The sequence below is a fragment of the Hylobates moloch genome, unplaced genomic scaffold (assembly GCF_009828535.3).
Source record: "Hylobates moloch isolate HMO894 unplaced genomic scaffold, HMol_V3 SCAFFOLD_8, whole genome shotgun sequence".
In the NCBI taxonomy this organism is placed as follows: domain Eukaryota; kingdom Metazoa; phylum Chordata; class Mammalia; order Primates; family Hylobatidae; genus Hylobates; species Hylobates moloch.
In genome coordinates this window covers 115,207,391-115,232,514 of record NW_026652283.1, presented here as the reverse complement: position 1 = coordinate 115,232,514, position 25,124 = coordinate 115,207,391, and the positions used below count along the sequence as shown (strand labels likewise).

General features: G+C 34.2%; 1 protein-coding gene across 3 annotated transcripts in view; it reads right to left on the bottom strand.

The window, feature by feature from the left end:
* SGCZ (sarcoglycan zeta) overlaps window positions 1-25,124 on the bottom strand; it is a 1,129,050-nt gene that overhangs the window by 422,800 nt on the left and 681,126 nt on the right. For all 3 annotated transcript variants that reach the window (XM_032162422.2, XM_032162424.2, XM_032162423.2), the window contains exon 2: window positions 24,184-24,378. In XM_032162422.2, the coding sequence (XP_032018313.1) occupies window positions 24,184-24,378 (195 nt within the window). The remainder of the gene's footprint in view (window positions 1-24,183; window positions 24,379-25,124) is intronic.

Here is a 25,124-nt window from a genome sequence, read left to right as displayed (position 1 = left end):
TCAATGGCTTTATTTCTGTCTCATTTATTTAATTTTTCTCCAATAACATCTATTTTTTAGTGTATGCAACTTGATCACATTTTCACTATCTGTTTAACTACTTTAATTTCATAATGTCCTTATGTTGGTGATCACATATCTTATTACATAATTCCTTTTGATTTTATATTGAGGATAGTAGTCATTTGTAAAGTGTTCTGCTTCATAAAATAATTATATTGTCTCATGGAAAGAATTTTTATCCTGATAAGTAGTACATTGTTCTCTTGTAAAACAAACTTTTTACTTGTCACATGTTCAATTTTGGAGTTTTTCTTATTCATGAACAAAGAAATATTTATATTTACCTTAACTGTTCTTTACTGCCTGTTATGATTGTTTAGTTGATGTTAACTTCATTTCTTCACAGTTATATCAAAACAAGTAAAGTTAATGTTCTTATGTATATATGTATATATAGAGATGAGAACATACATATGTATACATACATAAGAAAATTAACATATGTGTATATATAAGAACATAACACACACACATATATATCTTTATCAGATATAAATAAACAGGTGTCATTTTCTCTAATTTTTTTTTTAAGTTCTGGGATATATGTACTGAATGTGCAGGTTCGTTACATCAGCATACATGTGCCATGGTGGTTTGCTGCACCTATCAACCCAAGATCTAGGTTTTAAGCTCTGAATGCATTAGGTATTTGTCCTAATGCCCTCCCTCCCCTTTACCCCCACACCCTGGCAGACCCTGGTGTGTGATGTTCCCCTCCCTGTGTCCATGTGTTCTCATTGTTCAGCTCCCACAACGAGTGAGAACATGAGGGGTTTGGTTTTCTGTTCCTGTGTTTGCTGAGGATGACAGTTTCCAGCTTCATCCATGTCCCCACAAAGGACATTAACTCATTCTTTTTTATGGCTGCGTAGTATTCCATGGTGAATCTGTGCCACATTTTCTTTATCCAGTCTATCATTGATGGGTATTTGGGTTGGTTCCAAGTCATTGCTATTGTAATAAACATATGTGTGCATGTGTCTTATTAGTAAAATGATACATAATCCTTTGGGTATGTGCCCAATAATGGGATTGCTGGGTCAAATGGTAGTTCTGATTCTAGATTCTTGAGGAAATGCCACACTGTGTTCCACAATGGTTGAACTAATTTACACTCCCACTAACAGTGTAAAAGCCGTCCTATTTCTCCACATCCTCTCCAGCATCTGTTGTTTCCTGACTTTTTAATGATTGTCATTCTAACTGGTGTGAAATAGTATCTCATTGTGGTTTTGATTTCCATTTCTCCAATGACCAGTGATGATGAGCTTTTTTTCATGTTTGTTGGCCGCAAATATGTCTTCTTTTGAAAAGTGTCTGTTCATATCCTTCGCCCACTTTTTGATGAGCTTTTTTTGTTTTTTTTCTTGTAAATTTGTTTAAGTTCCTTGTAGATTCTGCATATTAGCCCTTTGTCAGATGGGCAGATTGCAAAAATTTTCTCCCATTCTGTAGGTTGCCTGTTCGCTCCGATGATATTTTCTTTTGCTGAGCAGAAGCTCTTTAGTTTAATTAGATCCCATTTGTCAATTTTGGCTTTTGTTATTATTGCTTTTGGTGTTTTAGTCATGAAGTCTTTGCCCATGCCTGTTTCCTGAATGGTATCGCCTAGGTCGTCTTCTAGGGTTTTTATAGTTTTCTTTCTAATATCTTAACCCTCATTTATAATCCCCAAGAAATGCAGACATTACATTTGCCTCTTTAATTTCATCCCCACCAGGAGAAAAGGGCACTATCAACAAAATTGCAGAATTATGGAATAAAGAAGAAGATAAAAATTCTTTTATTCACTAATAACTTTTTAGTATATTTTGGAAAAGAAACAGAGAAACAAAAGGAAACCTTATAGACACACTTTGACTAAATTTTCTATCCTGTACTAATATTTGGCCTTAGAAGCATAAAGGAGATTTGTCCATCCTGTTACTTAGAGCACTGAGCTATTTATACACAGATTCTCTTTCCTATTTCTGAGCTAGGGGCAGTAAGGGAATAGATTGTGGACTCTCTTAAACCGAGTTGGTATTCCTGGCACATAGTTTTAAAAGCTATTACATCACTTCTCTCCATTAATTAGGATAATTGTAGAAACTTTTGCAGTGTTTTGGTTTATGTGTTTTTATTTGCATCATTTTGGGTTGTTATTATGGATTTTTTATTGGTATATTTCATATTTTAAAAATATCTGAAACAGCCATCATTTTTAGATCTCTCTGCTAAGGGTGCTATTTACATTTAATCATTGAAGTATCCAATGAGTTAGCTACTATTACCTTTTCTTTAACAAATGAAGTTAATAACACTGACATATATAGGGCCTTAAAAACTTCTTCAAATTCATTCAGCTAGAAAGGGGGAAAACCAGTGATTGTAAACAAGCTTAAGTGCAAACACTGAGCTATTACACTTTGTGTTATATTGAATGGTTTTGCTTTAATCTGTCTGTTCTGCTTGGATACTTTATTTAGGAACATTGACACCATTATATGTAATATAACATAATTATATATTACATGTATTTTCACAATTGTTCTAAGTATGATTAAAATAAAACTATGTAAGTACTTCAGAATGCTTTGGTTTCTTGCTCCTAACACTATACTAGTGTGATTATATACTTTGACTTCTTTCAGACTTTCTCCATTCAGACTCCTCCTAGAAATTTGTTCAAACATTCTTTCTCATCTGTTATTTAACTTTCAAAATGGTGACGTATATTAATTATGGTCTGGACATTTCTAAGTATCCTGTGACTCTGCTGAGTTCTTAAAACACACTTTACCCTTCACTAAACTCATTATTACACAATGATTGGGTAAATATGAAGTCTAGATAGCCTCCATCATTATCCTGGAAATGTAATTTAAAATAACCAGTTCACCTACAAGTTACAAGGGCACAAAAAGTATTGCGTAATGAGACCAAATCTCCATCCTTGTCCATGGTGCTGTAATCACTTAAGATAAATTTCTCAAGGTGATCTTTAGGTTTGATCACAAAAGATATTTACTGTAAAAAGTAAGGAATCACGGATCCTACTTTGTCATCTTATTTAAGAACTTGGACTACACTGGTTATTTAGTACTGGCAAGGCAAGATCTTTAAAATTATCACCTCTCTATAAAATAATAAATGAATAAATAATCTTAGATCTATCCCGTAAATGACACATAAGTACCATAGTAATATAGCATTTTCGGACTGAGTTCAAATTCTGTTTGACTATGTATTTGATTACTTAGTAGCTGTGTGCCGTTGGGTAAGTTAATTTAACTTCTAAGAGAGGATAATAATGACAACTCTTTCACTGGGATTTTAAGAGAAATGAGTTAATGTGAATAGTCTCATTAGCTATAATTATGACATACTTGTCATAATTATGCAATTTATTATTTGGTTATTTCAGTAACTGCAATGAAATAATTTCCTCATTAAAGTTATCCACCAAAGAAGAGATTGTACTAGATGCTTTTTGAATAAAAAGATATAGTTCTAACCATACAATATTATATGATTCTGCCCACCTATGATAACATATGGATTCGTATAAATGGAGTAAATAAAGCTACCATTTAAGAAAATCAAAAGTTGTCTTTGGAAAACTAAAAGCATTTGATTATATTTACTGCTTTTGAATAGATACATCTATATTAACAGTCATTGTCTCAGACTATGTTTACTTGGAAACAGAATTTCTATTTATCTCTAGTGGAAATTGTCCATTTATATTCAATATTCATATGTCCTCTTAGACATAAATAAGTACATAATTTTGAATCAAAAATAAGTAAATATTTTTATACTATTTACCACAGAACAGAGCACTATGACAATTTTTATATATTCATTACTGATTCCACTAAAAATTCAAAAAAGACACACTTACTATTACATTATTAACCAAATGGCCTACATCCTTCAGCAATGAAAATTTCAAAAATTTTATTCTTGATTATTGATGTAGTGTATGTTGTATTCTTATAAGTAGGTTTATGGGCTGGGTGCGGTGGCTCACACCTGTAATCCTAGCACTTTGGGAAGCCGAGGTGGGCAGATCACTGGAAGTCAGGAGTTCTTGACCAGCCTGGCCAACAAGGTGAAACCCCATCTCTAGTAAAAATACAAAAATTAGCTGGGCATGCTGGTGTTCACCTGTAATCCCAGAAACTTGGGAGACTGAGACAGGAGAATCACTTGAACCCGGGAGACGGAGGTTGTAGTCAGTCAAGATCACGCCACTGCACTACAGAATGGGCAATAGAGCAAGACTTCATTTCAAAAAAATAAAGATAAAAAAAAGCAGGTTTAAATACAACATTCAAGTACACAATAAGGAGGGGATTACTATAAGTAAAATTAAATCATTGGCTCAATCGCTGAGATGAATATACTGAATTCCAAGTCAAGTCTCTCAGATAATTTTCCAGAATATTTATGTGGGTAAATATGATTGGTCTTACAATGACAATATTATGAAGTACCAATTAATAAATAAAGACACAAATACAATGCATAAAGAAAAAATATTTTACATTTGATATTCAAGCTACTTTATATGATCAAATTTAATTTTAGTGTCATTCTTTTTAAATTATTATCATTAAATTATTATTATTATTATTATTATTAAATTCAAATTTAATTTTAGTGTCATGCCCCCATCATTAATGCATAACTAAGTCTTCTTTATTAATTTTGCAGATTTACTTTTTAAAAAGACAGCTCATATATAAGTTCAATGTTGTTTTTTCAAAGAAATTTTAAAAAATAATTCAATGCAATCATGATTTTAGATTCATGAAATCTTAGATTATAACGGTTGGCTATCAATATTTAATAACCAAAAAGCTCTTTTTATATAATATTGCTTCCACTGATTTTAGGTGAATCTTCCCACATCAGTCTTCAAAGAATTTGTTTTTGCAGTAGTTTAAATATTTATCAAATTAACAAATCCACGAATAGGGATGTAATAAAATGAATGTGCCTACTTTCAATATGAATAGAATTGTATGAAGTCAGAACACACAGAAAATAAACATCTTTGAAAACATTAACAGTAAATTCAAAATAGCAGTGGATACTTCTCATCCCTGCTCTTCTAATGTTTTCCATTCAAAACTTACCTGACCCAAATTTTAGCAACACACTCAGCTTTCTCTGAGAGGTAATTTCTATTTAGGTTCTCATCTACATAGAAAAAGCAATGGAACCCAAGACAGATGTAAGACACCTGCACTTTAGAAAATACACATCATAAACTGTTCTTTATCCTACTCCCTGCCAGGCACAAACACTGGCCAATTAGTTTCTGTGTTGTAGTTGAGAGACCAAATAAGAACAAAAGGTCAGGAAAGGTCCTGATTGCTGAAACTGTGAAATTCTCCTTGGAGCTTCAGAATTCAGATTCAGGTCACTATTTGGAGCACAGGAGGGTAGTTTTCAATATTTAATTTCCAAATTCACTAAAATAAGAGGTTTTTTTTTTTTTTTCCTGTTGTGTATGTGTGTGTTTATGGATGAGAGTTTGTGGGCAAACACTACTTTGCTATCAGGAGGCTGCCAGGATCACTCTGGATTTCAAGGACAGATGATCTAAAGATACAATTTTGCTACTGAAAACACCAAATAGCAAGCTTCCAGTCTTGATATTTCTCTACTTAAGGACACTTAAAAAGTGCAGGCCAAATGAATACAAAATTATCTAAGAGCTAGGGAATTAGCAGTAGGGAATGGTATAGACTGAGGCGAATAACTCTCAGGAAAGAATTTTACCCACAATATTCATGAAACAGCTTACAGTGACTTATTTTTAGAAGTAATAATATCAGTACTCACACGAGCATTTTGAAAACAAATGTCTTCTGATATCACCACCAATACTCTGAAGACATGACACCAGGCGTCAGACATAGACTTCAGATTGATAATTTCTGTATTTGTTTACAGGTAAATATTTTATGAAACAAAAGTTGTATAAAACAAAATTTACAGATACATGTCTATAAAACAAAATAGTAAGGGAAAATGCTTTGATGTATCTCACTGTCAGATGTCTTACTGAATTTACCACTTATTTAGAATGTAGAGCTATACAAATGAACCAAAATCTCAAAGCTTTGTTTTAGTTACATAATACAGTTGGCCCTAAATAAGACGGTGAATTGCCTGCAATGGAAAGTTGATATGATAGCAGTCCCCACACCCCCAGGACAAGAAGAGCAAAGAATGTGTCTAGAAACTACCTATAGAAAAAAAAAAAAAAAAAGAAGAATTAATTTGAGTCACAAATTTGTTTCTTCCACTAGCCATAGCATTTGAAAAATTATGGCCATACTGGTATAGCTTATCATATCTCCAAGCAGAGCTCTGCATGTATAGGTTTCTAACACAAAGACTTGAATTAAAGTCTTTAATTCAAGATTTAAAAATGAAAGAGAACAATTTTGGGGACAACATTCAACAGGGGGAATGACCAAAAAGTTGGTCTAACTTTTTAATAATCATTTGTTTCAGGTAACATAGCAATATTCAAACTGTCAACAGCTGACTAGAAAATACTTAGAATACATTTTCTTTAACTAAGAAACAGAGAAATCAGACATTTACTTTCTATATAGTCTCCAATGAATAATACAGAGAGTTGTATTGAATTAGCTTTAACACTACGCATGCCTGTGGAATAACTCATTACATGTAATTCAGTGAACAAGTGAAGTGAACATATTTATTATTTACTTTAGATGTGACTGAGCAAGATATTATATGTTTGATGTTCTCAAAAGAGAAGGCCAGATCTCTTCTAAATGCAGGCATTTGGTTTTGGTTGATTTTTATATGGGTGAAAGTTTGCAAGGCGTCTGCAGTTTTTAAGTATTTGTCTGCCTTTAATCTCAGTATTTCTCCATTTGAGAAATAATTACTGAAAAAATTATTTAAAAAGTGTAGGCAAATGAGTACAGAATTACTTAAGAACTAGGGGAATTAGCAGTAGGAAATCTAATAGACACTGAGGTTAATAAAACTCAGGAAGGATTTTATTCGCAATTCTAATGAAATAGACCGCAGTGATTTATTTTTAGGAGTGGAGCATATCCAAATAAATGTGATGAGTCAATAAATGTTATGTCTGTCACAAATTTTCATGAAAATAAGACATATTCAGAAATTATTTCAGTATAATAGCATAGTATATTGCACTTGCTACTTTAAAGGTGAGCTTTAGGAAGACCTGAACGTATATCTCTTTTCCAGTGGGCACACGAAGACATCTCTTCATATAACACATAGATTGAATTCCAAGTAGAAATCTTGATTGGGTAAAATACATCAAAAATTAAATGAAAGAGGTTGTCCTTATATAGGTTATAGTAGAACCACATGAGTTTGCCATTTTATAAGACTTATAAGTTTCTTTTGCATTTAACCAAAAGTAAAGGATATGCAAAAGAAAATTACCAAGGCAAATTAAATGAATGAAGCTTACCAACTGAGAAAGCAATGCCCTGTTTTAAAATATGCATATACAGTCATGCACTGCATACAACATTTCAGTTAATGATGGGTTATATACACAACGGTGGTCTCATAAGGGCTGAAAAATTCCTGTGGCATAGTACTGACATTATAACTGTAATAACATCATAGTGCAATGCATTAGTCACACGTTTGTTGTGATGCTGGTCTAAACAAACCTCCTTTGCTATCAGTTGTATAAAAGTATATCACATACAATTATATACAATACATCATACTTAATAACGATAACAAATAGCTATGTTACTGGTTCATGTATTCACTGTACTACACGTTTTATCATTGTTTTAGAGTATACTCTTTCTACTTATTAAAAAAGATAGTTAACTGTATAACAGCCTCCCACAAGTCCTTCAGGAGGCATTGTTCTGGCAACCCAGAAGAAGGCATTGTTATCCTAGGAGATAACAGTTCCACGCATCTTATTGGCCCTAAAGACCTTCAATGGGACAAGATGCGGAAGTGGGTGACAGTGATATTGATTATCCTGATTCTGTGTAGGCCTAGACTAATGTGTGTGTTTGTGTTTTGATTTAAAAAAAAGGTTGGCCAGGCACGGTGGCTCAAACCTGTAATCCTAGCACTTTGGGAGGCCAAGGCGGGAGGATCACTTTACGCTGGGAGTTCGAGACCAGCCTGACCAACATGGAGAAACCCCGTCTCTACTAAAAATACAAAATTAGCTGGGCATGGTGGCACATGCCTGTAATCCCAGCTACTTGGAAGCTGAGGCAGGAGAATCACTTGAACCCAGGAGGTGGAGGTTGCGGTGAGCTGCTGAGATCATGCCATTGCACTCCAGCCTGGGCAACAAAAGTGAAATTCCATCTCAAAAAAAAAGATTTAGAAAGCAAAAGAGGAAAACAAAGAAGAGAAAATAGAAAAAAAACTTACGGAATATAAATCCAAATACAGCCGTACAATATTTTTTGTGTATTAAGATAAGTGTTATTACAAAATAGAAACAAGTGTTAAAAATAAAAATGTTTATAAAATATAACAAGTTATAATAAGATAAAGGTTAATTCATTATGGATGAAAGATAACATTTTCTTATGAATTTACTGTAGTCAACATATGTGATATTTATGAAGTCTACTGTAGCAGGCAGTAATGTCCTAGGCCTCACAGTTACTCACCACTCACTCGCTGACTCTCCCAGGTCAACTCCTAGTCTTGCAATCTCCATTCACGGTAAGCGCCTATACAGGTATACCATTTTTTATCATTTATACCATCTATTTACTATACCTTATCCATACTTAGATATGTTTAGATACACAAATACCATTGGATTACAATTGCGTACAGTATTGGTATAGTAACATACTATCCCGGTTTTTAGCCTAGGAGCAAAAGGCTAGACCATACAGCCTAGGCCCTTAGGACGCTATACCATATAGATTTGTGTAAGTATACTCAATGATGTTCATAAAAGGATAACATTGTCTAATAACACATTTCTCAGAATGTAGCCCAATTGTTAAGCAACATAGGATGGTATAAATATACCACAGGAGGTGCAAGAATGAGACCTGATTATTGAGAAGGAGAGTCAAGTTCTTTCATCCTTATAGTACCAAAGGAAACAAAATCAGGATGGCCAAGTTTGGCTTCTTGGCACCCAATAGGAAAATACAGGTTGCAAACTGCTAGTTACTTAGCCTGTTTCTTAGGGACTAAATTCATTTTAATATGCAAATAATTGATGAACAGCATTAAAATACTTATTTATCAAATATCCAATGCTTCATAACTGAAGACTGGGTTCATATATAGGTTTTCCCAGGTTGGTGAGAATTTTTCTTCCTGTGCTTGATACAAATTTTTGCAGATAGACATCAGAAAAGGGAAATTTTGCTGGTCTGAAATCAGCTGTATCTTTAGTAAAATATGGATTAATCTCACCTTGGCAGGTTTGAAAATCTCCTTTCATCTTGAAGAAAATAGTTTGTTTGCTTTGAAAATTGAATACTTATTTCTAATTGTCTTAAGTAAAATGTAGCCAATAGCACAGAAACATGGGCTTTAATTAGCATAGTATTATTTGTAAGTATTATTATTACTTCATAAGACCTGTAAAACATTTAGATTTTCACCAATAACACTTTCTAAATTTTAGTTAGAGAAAAGAAAATAAGGCCATTTTATAACAAACGTGGTGGAGTTAAATTCACAGATTTCCAAATACATTTTGCTTTTTATTTTTGGATTATAAAACACATATTAATTGAATATAAATGACCAAAAATACAAGCAAAGAATTGAAAAAAATAACTTCTAAGAGTACTAATAAGATATTTACTATTTAACATTTAGTATTTTGCTTAATATCTTTTTCTGATCAATTATTTGTAGAGGCTTGAAGTGATATTGCATACATTATTTTGAATCTCATTTTTTCATTTTGTGCTGTCCCACAAATACTTATTCAAAACTATTAATATTCCTTGTACAATCAATTTTAATGATTAATTTTAAACATATAAATGCATTATTGCATCTTTAATTATTCTCCTTGTTTAGATCTTTACATTGCCTCATATAAAAATGAGATACACTTTTTTGGACATAAATTTTTTTTCTTCACCTTCGTAATTACTTTTTAGGGTAATACATGATATTGTAATTACTCTTTTAAGAACTGATATTCTAAGAATGGTATAAATTTCAAGTTGTTCTTCAAAAACATAAGGAAAAATTCACTTGCATTACCAAACATGGCTAAACAATCATGTATTGTCATTATTTTAAATAAGATTTCAGAGTAGTTAACTTTAGACGGTGGTACATCAGTTAATTGGAAAGTATATGTGCTGTATATTTGTATCTAAATATAAATACACACACAAGTATGTATATACACATACATATTTAAGGCAGAGCTTTTGAAAGATGTCTTATTTTTGTGACTAAAATTAGTGTTAAGAAAGGAAAAAAACGTATTTGCTAATTTGAGAAGCTTGAAAGTAGTATTTAAAACACTAACAACGCCAAATGCTGATGGGAATGTGAGGCAATGGGAACTCTCATTCATTACTAATGGGAATGTAAAATGGTACAGCCACTTCGGAAGACAGTTGACAGTTTCTCACAAAACTGAAAATACTCTAACCATGTAATGCAACAACTGTGCTTTTTTGTATTTACTCAAAGAAGTTAAATACTTATTTCCATACAAATATCTACATGTGGATATTTGTGATAGCTGTACTTATAATTAACAAAATCTGGAAGCAACCAAGATGCGCTCAATTAGGAGAGTGGATAAAAACCTATGGGACATCAAGATGATAGAATATTATTCAGTGCAGAAAACAAATGAGATATCAAGCCATAAAAAGATATGGAGAAACTGTAAAAGCAATTGCTGATTGAAAGAAGCCAATCAGAAAAGGCTACATACTGTGTGACTTCAACTATATGACATTCTGGAAAGGGCAAAACTTTGGAGAGAGTAAAATAATCTGTGGTTGCCAGGGGTTGGAGAGGACAGTGATGAATAGAGCACAGAGGATTTTTAGGGCAGTGAAACTATTCTATAATGGACTATAATGGTGGACTCATGTCATACCTATTTCAAACCCATAGAATATTTAATACAAAGAGTGAAGCTTAATATAAACCCTGGACATTGGGTGACACTGATGTGTCAACGTAGGTGCATCCATTGTGACAACATATCACTTTGGTATGGGATGTTGATAGTGGTTCGGGCTGTGGTTGTGAGATGACAGTGAGTATATGGAACATCTCTGTACTAACCATTCAATATTGCTGCAAAACTAATACTGCTCTAAAAAATAAAGTATATTTCAAATCCTTAAAAAAAGTATTTAACTGTGGTTTTAGTTTGCATGATTAGGATACTAGTGGAGTCTACGCATCCCCTGAATCTTGACTGCACTTCTGACTTTCTTTGGCCAGTATAATGCCAGATGTTGAGGCAGACCAGTAGGTGTAGGCATCTACGGATCTTACATATTTCTATACCTTTTCTTGGAACTTTAAATCTGCTTAAAATGGATAGTGTACTGGAGGATGAAAGACATGACACTCAATCACTGAAGCCAACAGTGTAATTATTGCCAAATGTACAAATGAGGCCATTTAAACCAGCTAGCCCCAAGACGAGCAGAAAGCTTACTGCACACCCATAAAGGAGACCCTGCCAACATCAGCTAAGTCTGTAGGCACTGCCCAGTTCACCTACAGATTCCTGAGCTAAATGAATGTTCACTGATGTAAGCCACTGGGATTCGTGATTTTTACATGCCATTCTGGCATTCTACCTACTTAAAACTCCAGGTATTATACAAAAAGTTGAGCATGCCTACAATTTCATAGACTATTGAAACACTTGTGTAATATACTATTTCTTTATATGCATGAAAGTCAGCAAAATTATAGAAAGTACCATTACTGTATAATTTAGTATAAATTAATATGATATTGATAGTAGATAACGAATCTCAAGAAAAAAATGTGGCAACAGAATATGAAATAATGTTAAAAAAGACATTAAATTATTCCCATTGAAAAATTAATAGAAAAAATTGATTTCATTTCTCCATAAAAATTTACAAGAACTTATATGTGAATTTATTAAGTAATTTTCAAATAAGAGAACACTGCCAGGTAGGAAAACTGCCTTTTGGCTCATTGAACTTATGAATAATATCAACAGAAGAATGATTCCTAAGGAGGCAGAACAAATCTGGTCTATGTGTTAGACTATGAAGGATTCACACATTAACTAATTCACTTATTAACCATGTTAAATTGCCAAAAAAAATTATTTTAGATATGGAGATAGATACTAATACATATCTCATAGGAACGTCAGAAAAAAGAGGTGAAGCGTACTTTCGGGAGTACTTCTTCCTTTTCCTTCTTGACTAACATTAGTATTCTGTTTCTTCAAGTGCCTAAGTATTCATACACTTTACATACATTTATAAAAGCTGTTGCCAGGCGCAGTGGCTCACGCCTGTAATCCCAGCACTTTGGGAGACTGAGGCGGGCAGATCACAAGGTCAGCAGATCCAGACCATCCTGGCTAACACACGGTGAAACCCCATCTCTACTAAAAAAAAAAAAAAAAAAAAAAAAAATTAGCTGGGCATGGTGGCAGCAGACTTTAGTCCCAGCTACTCAGGAGGCTGAGGCAGGAGGATAGCGTGAACCCAGGAGGTGGAGCTTGCAGTGAGCGGAGATCGCACCAGTGCACTCCAGACTGGGTGACAGAGCAAGACTCCATCTAACAACAACAACAACAAAAAAGCTGTTGTAGTCTAATGGGAATTTTGTTTATTTTATGTGGCACACTAATTACTTGACAGCAAAGCTCCTAGAGAAACACAAAGTGTCAATATTTATTTTAAGTGATCAATCAGGAATGAAACACATCTGAAAATAAACTAATTGAAAAATAACTTCCATTGATAAAATTGCGACTTAATAGGAGCTGAATTAAAATGCATATTATAATAGAGATAGATGCATTTTAAATGTTCTTTAAGCAATTATATTGCTTTGTAAAATCATGTATATTGAACAATAATGCACATTAAAAACAAACACCTCAATTGGTAATGCATACTCACACTCACACCTATGTAGGTCACATAGAAATAGATATTTAGACTTCATACTTCCTTTCATTAAATTACACTAGTGAGAAAAACCGGATCCATTTATGCAAAGGATTTTAACAAACGTAGATGCCTTGGCAGTTTAGTTTAAGTCAAGAAAGAATAAAGAGATATCAGAGCTAACAGAGGCTTAGCATATTTGAAAATTTCCTAAGCCCAGAAAAATACAAAATTTTTGATGGAAAAATTTGTAAATTGTGAGAAAGCAAATATGGACTCTTTCAATGGCATAATTTCATTACAGAATTTGAAAGACAGGATCAATTACTGTTAAATACTCTTAGAGATGTGTCATGGCCCATCACCAGTGTTTCTGGGAACGGAGTGGTTATCTACCCCAAAGCTTCCACTATAAGCAGATATAAGGAGCCCCAAGCACAGAGTAATTATTTGCAGGAGGGCTTTAATGGTGATTTCCCAGAAATATTAAAAAACACTTGTGGGAAGTCAGGGACCCTGAACGGAGGGACTGGCTGGAGCCGTGGCAGAGGAACATAAATTCTGAAGATTTCATCTTAATATGGACATTTATAAGTTCCCAAATAATACTTTTATAATTTCTTACGCCTGTCTTTAATCTCTTAATCTTGTTATCTTCATAAGCTGAGGATGTACATCACCTCAGGACCACTGTGATAATTATGTTAACTGTACAAATTGAGTCTAAAACATGTGTGTGTGAACAATATGGAATGAGTGCACCTTGAAAAAGAACACAATAATAGCAATTTTTACGGAACAAGGGAAGACAACCATAAGGTCTGACTGCTTCCGGGGTCACGCAAAAAGAGCCATATATTTGTTCTTGCAGAGAGCCTATAAACGGACGTGCAAGTAGGAGAGATATTGCTAAATTTTTTCCTAGCAAGGAATATTAATATGAATACCCTGGGAAAGGAATGCGTTCCTGAGGGGAGATCTATAAACGGTTGCTCTGGGAATGGCTGTCTTGTGCAGTTGAGATAAGGACTGAGATACGCTCTGGTCGCCTGCGGAAACCTCAGGCTTACTAGGGTGGGGAAAACTCCACCCTGGTAAATTTGTGGTCAGACCAGTTCCCTGCTCTCAAACCCTGTTTTCTGTTGTTTAAGATGTTTATCAAGACAATACATGCACAGCTGAACACAGACCCTTATCAAAGTGGTTCTATTTTTGCCCTTTGCCTTGTGATCTTTGTTGGGCCCTTATCAGTGGTCCTGCTTTTGCCCTTTGTCCTGTTCCCTCAGAAGCAGGTGATCTTTATCAGACCCTTATTAGTGGTTCTGCTTTTTGCCCTTTGAAGCATGTGATCTTTGTACCTACACCCACTCCCCTTTTGAAACCCTTAATAAAAATTCGCTAGTCTGAGACTCAGGCAGGCATCACAGTCCTACCAATATGTGACGTCACCCCTAGTGTCCCAGCTGTAAAATTCCTCTCTTTGTACTGTCTCTCTTTATTTCTCAGTCAGCTGACACATATGGAAAATAGAAAGAACCTACATTGAAATACTGGGGGCGTGTCCCCCAATAAACACTGACACAGACTGAAAACTAAATCTAATTTTAATAAATGGTAGAAATACTTATTAGGTCTGAGGATGAGTTTACTAACTGGCAATAAAAAGGACAGTGATGCTATTATTATTCAAAATAATAAATTCATAGAAATTCTTGCCCAATAAGATTATTTTTATTAAGATAATACTATCTTTGCTTGGAAATAACCAGTAAGACAATATTTCAATTATACTTTTGAAAAGCAAATGCTTACTATTTTTTTTTTACAAAATAGCAAAAGCATAAACCATTCTTAAGATTATTACTTTTATTTCATTTTAAAACTTAAAATTCTTTTTCTAAATGTCCTCCTAAAAGCATCATATTATTTAAGATATACTATATGCTATTACTTGAAAATAAGTTTATATATGGAGATAACACATATATCTCATTAAGTTCAACGTGTTTAATCTATTCTATGTCCTGGCTATTAGCCATCCACAAGGGCAAATTGTTTTAATTTTCTGGACTTCTGTCACTTCTTATAGATAAAAAAGGGCACTGAACTAAAGTTTCCCACCCACCCCCCCAACTCTAGGCTATTGTACAATATATCAAACCTATCAACTAACAAGTCTGTAATTTATGCATTTTTTTATTCAACAGCTAATTTCATAATCCTTCATTTTCTCTGGCAACATTTCTAGTACTCTAATGAACTTCATTTTGCACTTGCTATGAATGATTTTGTGATTTATCTTATGTCGCAATTCTTGTAGTTTACTTCAGGAAAAAGAACTTATCACTTGGTAGTTGTTTGCACTTGGATAAAAATGACTGAATTTTTCTTTATAAAGTCAAGGAAACGAAATGTACTGCCGGGCTAAGACTAAGCATGAAAGATTTCATCTGAGAGGGACAATTTGTCAGAAAATCACGAGGAGGTGCATACGGAAGGGTATAATGGAAGCAGTCTTGCAACATTAATGATATCATTCACTCTCATCAATCGTGTAATAAATCCACACACACACCACACTGAGGGGCAGTGCAGTCTCTGCTGCTGGTGCTCACAGGCAGAGCTGTAGTCACGCCCTAGAAGGTGGAGCCCTGTCTCATCTCCAGGGCAAGTGCCATGCTGTGTGTGCTGAGGAATAAACTGGGAAAATGGAAATGGCAGCTCAGAAAGGCGGACAAAAACTACGGGCTTAAGTCACCTCCAGAGTACTTTCTTATCATGGGCAATGAGTTACTACTCAGCGAAATATAGTTTTACCATTGCAAAGACTAAATTGCAATCACAGGGATAAAATAGGATTGTGAAAATCATTGTTTCTTTTATAAAGTTGCCATTAACAAATGTCATTGTACTGTCCAGAAATTAAACCTATGCCCATTCTGCTAACCTCAAAAGTGTAATCATACTTGGCACTTACAGATCAGTTTTAACCATTCTAATTACACACTAACCATGAGAGATTAGGTACATTCTTCCATTTAATTAATAAAGTTTGAGGGTATTAAGATATCTTTTGCCCAAGTTCAAAATATAATTAATAAGCAGTAATATTGTATTTATATATTTAATGGTGTTATATGAAAGCACTGAGTTATACCATGTAAAGGAAGTAAACCATTTAATGAAGAATATTTTTAAAAAGAATTTAAATTTAAATTTAGTAGCATTAATACAATGAAATGTGGTGGAATCTCTGAAACTATACAGCCCATGCTTTTAATCTTGCTCATCTGTGTGACCTTGGGAAGTTTATTTAATTTCCCTAAGTTTCTGCCTTTTCATCTGCCAAAGGGGATACGATATTTTCTTTACAGTGTTATTGTGAAACTCCATAAAGCCTGGTCTATAATCCATGTAACCTTGCTGAAAAAAAAACCACCTGCTAAATAAATATGGGCTCTCTGGAATCTTAAACTTTCCTCTCATATTCAAATGGTTATAGCCTGAACGTTATAATTCAGGGTATTTTACAAAATAATTCACAATATAATATCTTAATCAGGTAATAATTTGATACTCTGTTCATTAAAGAAACTCAGAATATTTAGAATCAACACAGAAATTCCAATCTATTATCCAGACAATTTGTAAGTATTACATTTTTCAAGATGTTTCAAAAGAAGATTAGCTCTCTCTGACAAATAAGCTCCCTCATTCAGACAGGCCAGAAACGTTGCTGACAGGTGATACAGGTTTTCATAATCTGCTTAGGGTCATCAAATAACAATGAAGGCTGACAGGTAAACTGTTCCTCTTAGAAGTTTATGTAAACGCTTTCTATATCTCAGCACTAAATTAGAATTTCGTAAAGAATCTTTTTTATGCCTTCATCAATGACATAAGACATTTTTCCTGGCAAAATGTACCATATAGAATAATTTTCATTAGTCACAGCTAATAATGCATGGAAATAATAGTTGTTCTTGTACTTTACCGGCACTAATTGAGTGTTTAAGGTCTGTTTTAAAGAGCTTTTGTAAGCGTTCACTCACTTAATGCTTCGAATATCTCCATGAGATCAACATCATTATCACCATTTTACAGATGAAGAACTGAAGCCAGAGAAGTTCAGTAATTAGCACAAGGTAACCCTGCTAAGAAGCTAGTCTTGGAGCCATAATGTGAATCAGGCTATTTGTCTCCAAAGCTCATGTCCAAAACCTTCAATCAGGTTAACATCATCAAGCTTGTTAATATCATCTGTATTAACAATCTTGTTACTATCATCTGCATTAACAATCTTGTTAATATCATCTGTATTGACAAAATTATAAACCCCTTCACTTATTTTTGTTAATGCATATTTATTGAGATCTTTTTATGTGTCTAGGATTGTTTGATGCTCAACCTTAATAGAAAGAGCCGATTTCATTCACGTGGTGGATAGGATCTTTTTGAAGATGGAAGGGCCGAATATTGATAAGTCTGATAGTATACATTGTTAATTAGTTGTCAGTATATGTCAGGTACTTCTGGAACACTTTTATTATTTTAATTCTTTTGATTTCTACATCAGCCTGATGAAATAGATCACACCCATTCTACAGAACAAGAAACTGAGCAACAGTTTAAATAACTGGCATTAGGTAATAGAGCTAATAAATAGGAAAGCCAGCACTTGGACCAAAAGGTTTAGCTCCAGGGTTCATACTTTGAACCACTGCTGAAAGGTTGGTTGAAGACAGTTTTAGCAGTACCAGCAACCTGACGAATTCTTGCAATCAACACTAATTTTGTATAAGAAAATACCCCACGGGCAGGGAAGTCAGGGTCCTGTTTTATTCCCTGCTTATATAACATTTATGAATATAAAAATGAATTCATTTTATGTTCTTAAGTTGTTGCATATAAAAAAATCCTGATTTATTCGTGGGCTTTTGAGAAAAATGAATGCTTACAGGTAAAAGCATGAGGTTCTGAATTTTAAAAATTTGGAGTCTATGTTCTATCAAAATTCCATGAGAAATGCACATAACAAAACATACGCCCCTGATTTTATCCCTGCGAGCTATTTAAATTAAGTTTCTCCTGTTTTCTAATTTCTGCTGTTACTGACCTTTTTCAGCTTTCATTCAGTAACTGAAAATTAGATTATAATTAGTGGGGGCTTATTTTGTTTGGTGTATGTGCCTGTGGATATGCATGTGTATTTTTAAAAATCAAAGTGAGTTCAGAAAAATCAAAATATCCTGCATATGAGACCAAATTGGGTCAACAATTTTCTCAAGAAATTGTTCTACTCCATTGACTTCAGTTGTTAAGTGAAGAGGGATTTGGCGGGAATTATGTCTGATTTTGCTGGGCAGGCTGAGGCTCTACTGCAGTTGGTGAGGCTGGAAGTCCTGAAACACAGTTATTTTCTCTTCCTGTTAAAGGCCAGATTACTTTTCCTAGAGGGGTTATAAAGAAGTGTTAGCACACAGGCTCTGGTGGTTGGTAGTAATTTACCAGTTAATTGCTGGCCAATGCTGCCTGTTAATTACCAGCGTATCTTGCCTTAACGTAGAGTAGTATAGAAAATAGCTACTTTAAGTAAAAATCAAATTTGTGTGTGTGTGTGTGTCCGTGTGTGTGAGTCTAAAAAATAATAGACAGGTTTTACAGTAGTTATTACTGACTAAGTTAGAGCTAGTAATTGGAGCTTCAAAGGACTGTACTTTCACTGAAAAACTATCTTACCAAAGTGCTTTCGGATTCGGAGAGAAATTATGCTGTATTTCTTCTTATCAGGGGAAGCTAGCCACCCTAGATGAAAGATGTGAAGAGACTTGAGTAATGCCACTTTGTTCATAGGAGACGAGTACATTCAGCTAAAAATGGGAACGGATCAGTATCTGAAATACTTTACTGAGAGAACAAGTGAAAAAAATAAAACATTAAATTTGAATATCTCTCTACTGAAAGTGAACCTACACTTTTAAAACTTAAAAAAAGTCAGCAAATATAATGTATCACCTACTATGTGCTCAACCAAGATATCAAGATAAATAAGAACAGCTTCTGCTCCTTAGGGAATTTACACTTCAAAGGGACAAGGAAATGGGGGGAGGTTGATAGAGGAGAAGAGGTACATATTCGGATGAATCATATAATTATATTTCTAATACAACATAGTAAATCCTGTCACAGGGATGAGATATATGAATACAGACATATATGAATACAGACAAATAAAAGAATAAATCTGCCAGAAAAGGCCACATAAATAAGAAAAGAAACAAGTCAATAAGGAAGATGATTATGAGATAGATAGGTGATCAGATTTGTAGCTTAGGAGGTAACAAGTTAGTTTAGATGGGAATTAATTGTTAAGAGTTAAGTTGGTAAGGTCAACAAAAGAAACTCTTACAGGTTGCTAGTGGTGTTATCAATTGATACAATCACATTGGGGAAAAAAAAGGTGGCATTAAAGGTTAAGATTCCTAGACTTCCTTCTAGACGCCAGAGCCTAGAGAAACTCTTGTACTTGTGCAAATGTAATGACCAACACTGACATACAAGAATGTTCATAAGATCTTTGGTTGTGATAGCAAATTAAACAACAAAAATACATTGGAAACAACTTAGGAGAAGAGATACATAAATGAGATTTGTTCATTCAATGAAATGTGTAGCATTAAATAAACGAATTACAGCTGCACAAGGGATAATACATATTATGTGATAAAAACAATACGATGGTTGAATTGTATACAAACAAATACACATACACATGCATATAAATATTTATATCTATGCATTTCTTTTATATAATTTATATAAATAATTATTTTATATAAAATTTATATTTATGCATTAAATAGGCATATAAATAAAAGCAGGAAAAGTATTCAGGATTGTGGTTATCTATATAGAGTTACAAGATACTGGTAAAGTTTGCTTTTTCTTTTGTAAGATGAAATATTTCATAATAAATAGTTTAAAGTGTCAATGATGACAGCTGGCTGTACTACTGCTATGTGTGGGGTCTAAATGCAGGATCTGCTGAGAATTATGAACCTTGGTGTTCAGAACCCAAAACTGTTTTTTCCAACTTAATAAATGCCATTGCATAGATCAGAGGAGCATCTCCTGTGCTTACGAGGTCTTAACCAGCAATAGGAGACCTGAGATTGCTGGTAGTCCTTGCCATCAATTCTTCCCAACTCAAGATGGCCCTTTAGAAGGACATACATCATAATGCCATAAAAAATTAGTTGCCTTTCAGGGTTTAAGCAGATGCCAAGTGACCAAATGGAGAAAATATTGTAAAATGACCTCTTGTAATGTACAGACAGTTGTTCTAAAATTTCCCAATTCCCTTTCAATCCAAAATGACGATGATACTCAATTCTTTTCTTGGGATTTTCTTTCAGCCAACTTTCATCCCACTGATCATGCAAGATTTATTTCCCCAATATGTTCAATGAATCAATTGATTCAATTATTACCCAGATCTGGGTGTTCTTGACTTCTCTTTAAGTCACAGCATTAATGAATTTGCTCTCCCCATTTACTTAATAAATATTATTTATATTTTCATTCTTTTTTTTTTCACTGGCTAGTTAGCATATCCATCAGCTAGAGGCCACCAAACCTTAGTTGGTACTTTTGTTCTTAAAATCAGTACTTTATTATTGTAACAATCTTCAATTCTCAAATATAGAACTAATTTACTTAGAATGAGTGTCGAGGCTAGAAAAGAATACTGCCTCAGTAGAATGCCTAGATTTGAGAGACCTGCTAGACTAGTCTATTAACTAAACCACAAAGATGTTATAGTAATCAACCAAATAGCAATTGATAACATGGAAATGGGTTGTACCGACCTCAACAAACTGATGATTCAAAATTTCCCTCTTCAACTATTTCATATATATATATGTATATATGTATGTATCTGCTCTCATAGCCAGGAAATTATTTATTTCTATCCTAAGTCTTTCATCTTGTAGTACAAAGTCATTTCCTTTTTTTTTTTTTTGGTTTTCTACAACTGGGTATCTCAATAAGTAGAATAATTTTATTTTCTACAAAATGAAAAACACAAAGTATTTCCAAAAATACAAGGGCATATCAATCATACACATCATGCACAATATCGGTCATAATGATGGACTTCAACAAACAGCATAAAACATGTTGGCAGCTATCCTTGCTATGCTAAAAATACAATATTTTGAAAAAAATAACATGCCCAGTTTGCTCAAATGAGATGTTAACAGCCACAGATTTCCCTGTGTTGGATGGTAATAGTTATAATAAAAGTGAAATACATTTTGTGCAGATCAATAGTACTCCCCAAACAACTGACACATGATTTTCTACTTCTTACTATAGTATGGCAACTAGTCTTTGGTATTCTCTGTAGATATGAAAACGAACATAATGCACTAGTAAAAACACAAAATTGGTTTTATTTTACTGCTCTGATGGAAGACGATTATAAATTATTTCACACCCTTCAAGTATATACAACATAATCTCCAGTATTCAGGATTGCTAAAGTCTGCGACTATATAAAGAATTCTGAATTATTTCTGAACAGCTACGAATGACTACATTGAGCTAGAAAGTGTGTTACCTTACAAACAGTGTGTTACCGTACAGTGTGATACATTTCTGAAATCTTCATCCGTGCATTTTACTTCAGCTACATGAAAATAATTTTTCTGGCTGAAGGAAGGACAGTTTTCCTTCTGATTATAAAAAGGTCAAAACATAATTTTTCAAACGATATGCCTCAAAGGAAAATGTAAAAAAAATAAATAAATACTAACACTCCTATGTAAACAACCCCTTTTAATTATTCCCAGGACCATGTTGCCTTATAATTTACATTCTGGCCAGCTGAGGTTCAAATTAAATAGCTCCATGGGTGACAGGAACCCTGAGGCCCATGAGGATCCTGAGGACACAGGTGACAGTGTCAATGATTTCCCAGGGTTGGCTTATCCAGACTTGGTGTCAGCATGGGGCAAAGTATTGGGAGTCTGATGCATGTAGCCATGTAATTACTCATTTAAGTATATTTTCCTAATTAATTTAAATATGCCTGAAAAGCTTACAAGGCTTGAACCTGAAAATTCCTGGAGTCTAGTCATTGGATGGAATCAACGCTCCCTGAAGTGAGAGAGCCAGTCCCATCACTCACGAGCTTTTGAAAGATGCCTTTGAAAGGGAAAATCATACTACTGAAATTTCAAAATTTGGAGAATACGCTTTACCTCTTTTATAATATTAATTTTTAGTTAAAAAATGGGGCCAAAAGTGTTTTCTGCAACTGATAGTCTGGTTGCTATTTAAAGCAGAACAAAAGAATGTGCAGGAGCATAAACATTGCTCCTACCATATGATAAATAACTACTGAAGGACACCCAGACAATAGTCAGAGAAGGTAGGAGCAGAGCTGAGAACAGAAACATGACGGCTACAGTTGTTGATATTTGTGTCAAAATATTCCCAAATGAGAGGGCAAAGTGAGGCAACTCTTAGACAAAGAAGTGATTCAGATGCATTCCCAGAGAATCTCGTAAGGGAGAAAGTACCTACAAGCCTTCAACTCAACTTCTAGCCACCCACAAGTGGCCTCATGCCTTGATCCCCGGCCTGGGACACATATCAATGTCTAGGCAACAGTTATTATTTTCGAAGTCTGCAAAAATATTGACTCTTGGCCAACTTTTCTTTGCCTTTAGTTTCGTATTTGATGAATACTTTTCAAAATTATAATTTATTGGAAAAATACTGGAACTGTGGCTCATTTCCCTCCACGAGCACATGCTGTTTTATCTTGATGTGCACAGTGACAGTGTTTCCTCTCTGGAAGGTAAGGCCACCTGCCCACGCAGGCTCCTTGCTCACGTAATTGTGCTGCCTTACAACATGGACGGAAGCTAGGGTAATTTTCCCTTTTGGTATTCTGTTTCCAAGTTAGAATTAAGTGTTAGTGAAGTCAGAAAGAGATGATTCTTGCTAAATCAATACCCAGTGGGGTTTAAAAAACAAACAAACTTAAACAGCGCAGTATAGGAATATCAGTGAAGTTAAACACCCAGTTTTAGACTCACTCCTGAGGATGTAGAGTTCTAAAGAATAATAGCAGTCTGGTCAGCAGTGAAAGATACTTGCTTGTATGTGGAGATATCTGAAGTCCCCAGGGAAAGGCAGAATGGTTTAAAAGCAGAGTAGAGAAACTGAAGGCATCAGCCAGAAAATATAAAATGAGCTAAACTGGACTTTGCTGAAGCCACAAAATTTTCCCAGGTAAGTCATGCTCATAAACTTATTATAAACATTCAGTAAACTGCAACAAACTTCATTAATACATTATAGAATCATTTTGTAATTAGTTATTTTTATAAAAGAGTGATTTAATTGCTGGTTTATCTTCCATTTACAAGGGATGTGCTATGAAAGAATGGGGTCACCAGCTGATGGCAATTATAGGCATTAGTCAATGTACTTCAGGAGAAATTCCAGGCTTTTAGATTCAGTCATGCAGTGTGTTACATAGAAAGCAGATACAGAGATATATAGAGGTATATATGTTATATGAAGTAATTCAAAGGCACATATGATTTATAAAATTAATATTAATTTTAATGTGAAGTATCACTTCTAAAAGCAGGCTAATTTCTTAGATTTTAAGGCACAGTAAGTAATAGTTGATACTTACTGGTTAAATGTTCTTCAAACGTTCTAATGAATCAATGTACTGTGCGGTCTCGTGATCTAAATTTCCCACACTTAAATGGCAGGTAGTAATAGCACACGTGTGTCAGGACTGAACCTACTGAATATAGTCTTAAAATATTATTGTCTTTGGGATTTAAAAACACACACTTGTAAATATTGATAATGAATAACTTTTGATTAAAAAATTAAAGTAACAGAGATAGATCGTCTTTCAACCAAGAGCAAGAAGATGTAAAATCATAGTGGTACTTACCACAGTGAAATTCATAACTTTCAATATCCATATTGTCATGGCTAAGTTAACTATCATGGTAACCAACAGCAGAAGGACAAAGAAGTATAAGCACCTCTTTCGCCATCCATAAATTCCCACTGGGTAAAGCTGTGCATTCTCAGTCCTTGGCAGGTTATTCTGTTGGGTTGCTAGTATGTATTGTTCTCGTGTCATCTGAAAAAGAAAAAAGAAAGAAAGAGAAAGAAGGAAAAAAAAGAAGCATTAAAAAAAATAAACCCATGATTTTTTTGAAACAAAAGACAAAATGTACCTTAAAATAATTGGCAGTGAGCATTCAAATAACTACTGTTGTGTAATTAAAATGTTATGGAAATCTTCAAATCATTTTCAATATAGTTTTTTAGAGATGGGTAATTCATTGTTATATCCACTATATATATTATTTCCAGTCAGATGTGTCCCATTTCAACAATAAGTTTTTTCTCTTCGGATGCTAAGGTCTACCTCCAGTTACCGGTAACCAAAGAAATCTACTCATATCCAAGTGGTATAGTTTGGATCTGTATTCCCACCCAAATCTCATGTTGAATTGTACTCTCCAATGCTGGAGGTGGCGCCTGGTGAAAGGTGATGAGATCATGGCAGTGAATTTTCCCCTTTGGTGCTGTTCTGGTAATAGAGTTCTCATAGGACTTGGTTTTTTAAGTGGGTGACACTTCCCCACTCTCTCGGACCTGCTCCTGCCATGTAAGACATGTCTGTTTCCCCTTTGCCTTCCGCCATGACTGTAAGTTTCCTGAGGCTTCCCCAGAAGCAAAAGCCGCTATGCTTCCTGTACAGCCTGTATACTAGGAGACAATTAAACTTCTTTTCTTTGTCAATTACCCCATCTCCGGTTTTTTTTATACCAGAGCAAGAATGGATGAATGCACCAAGCTACTCTTAGACTATGCTTTACC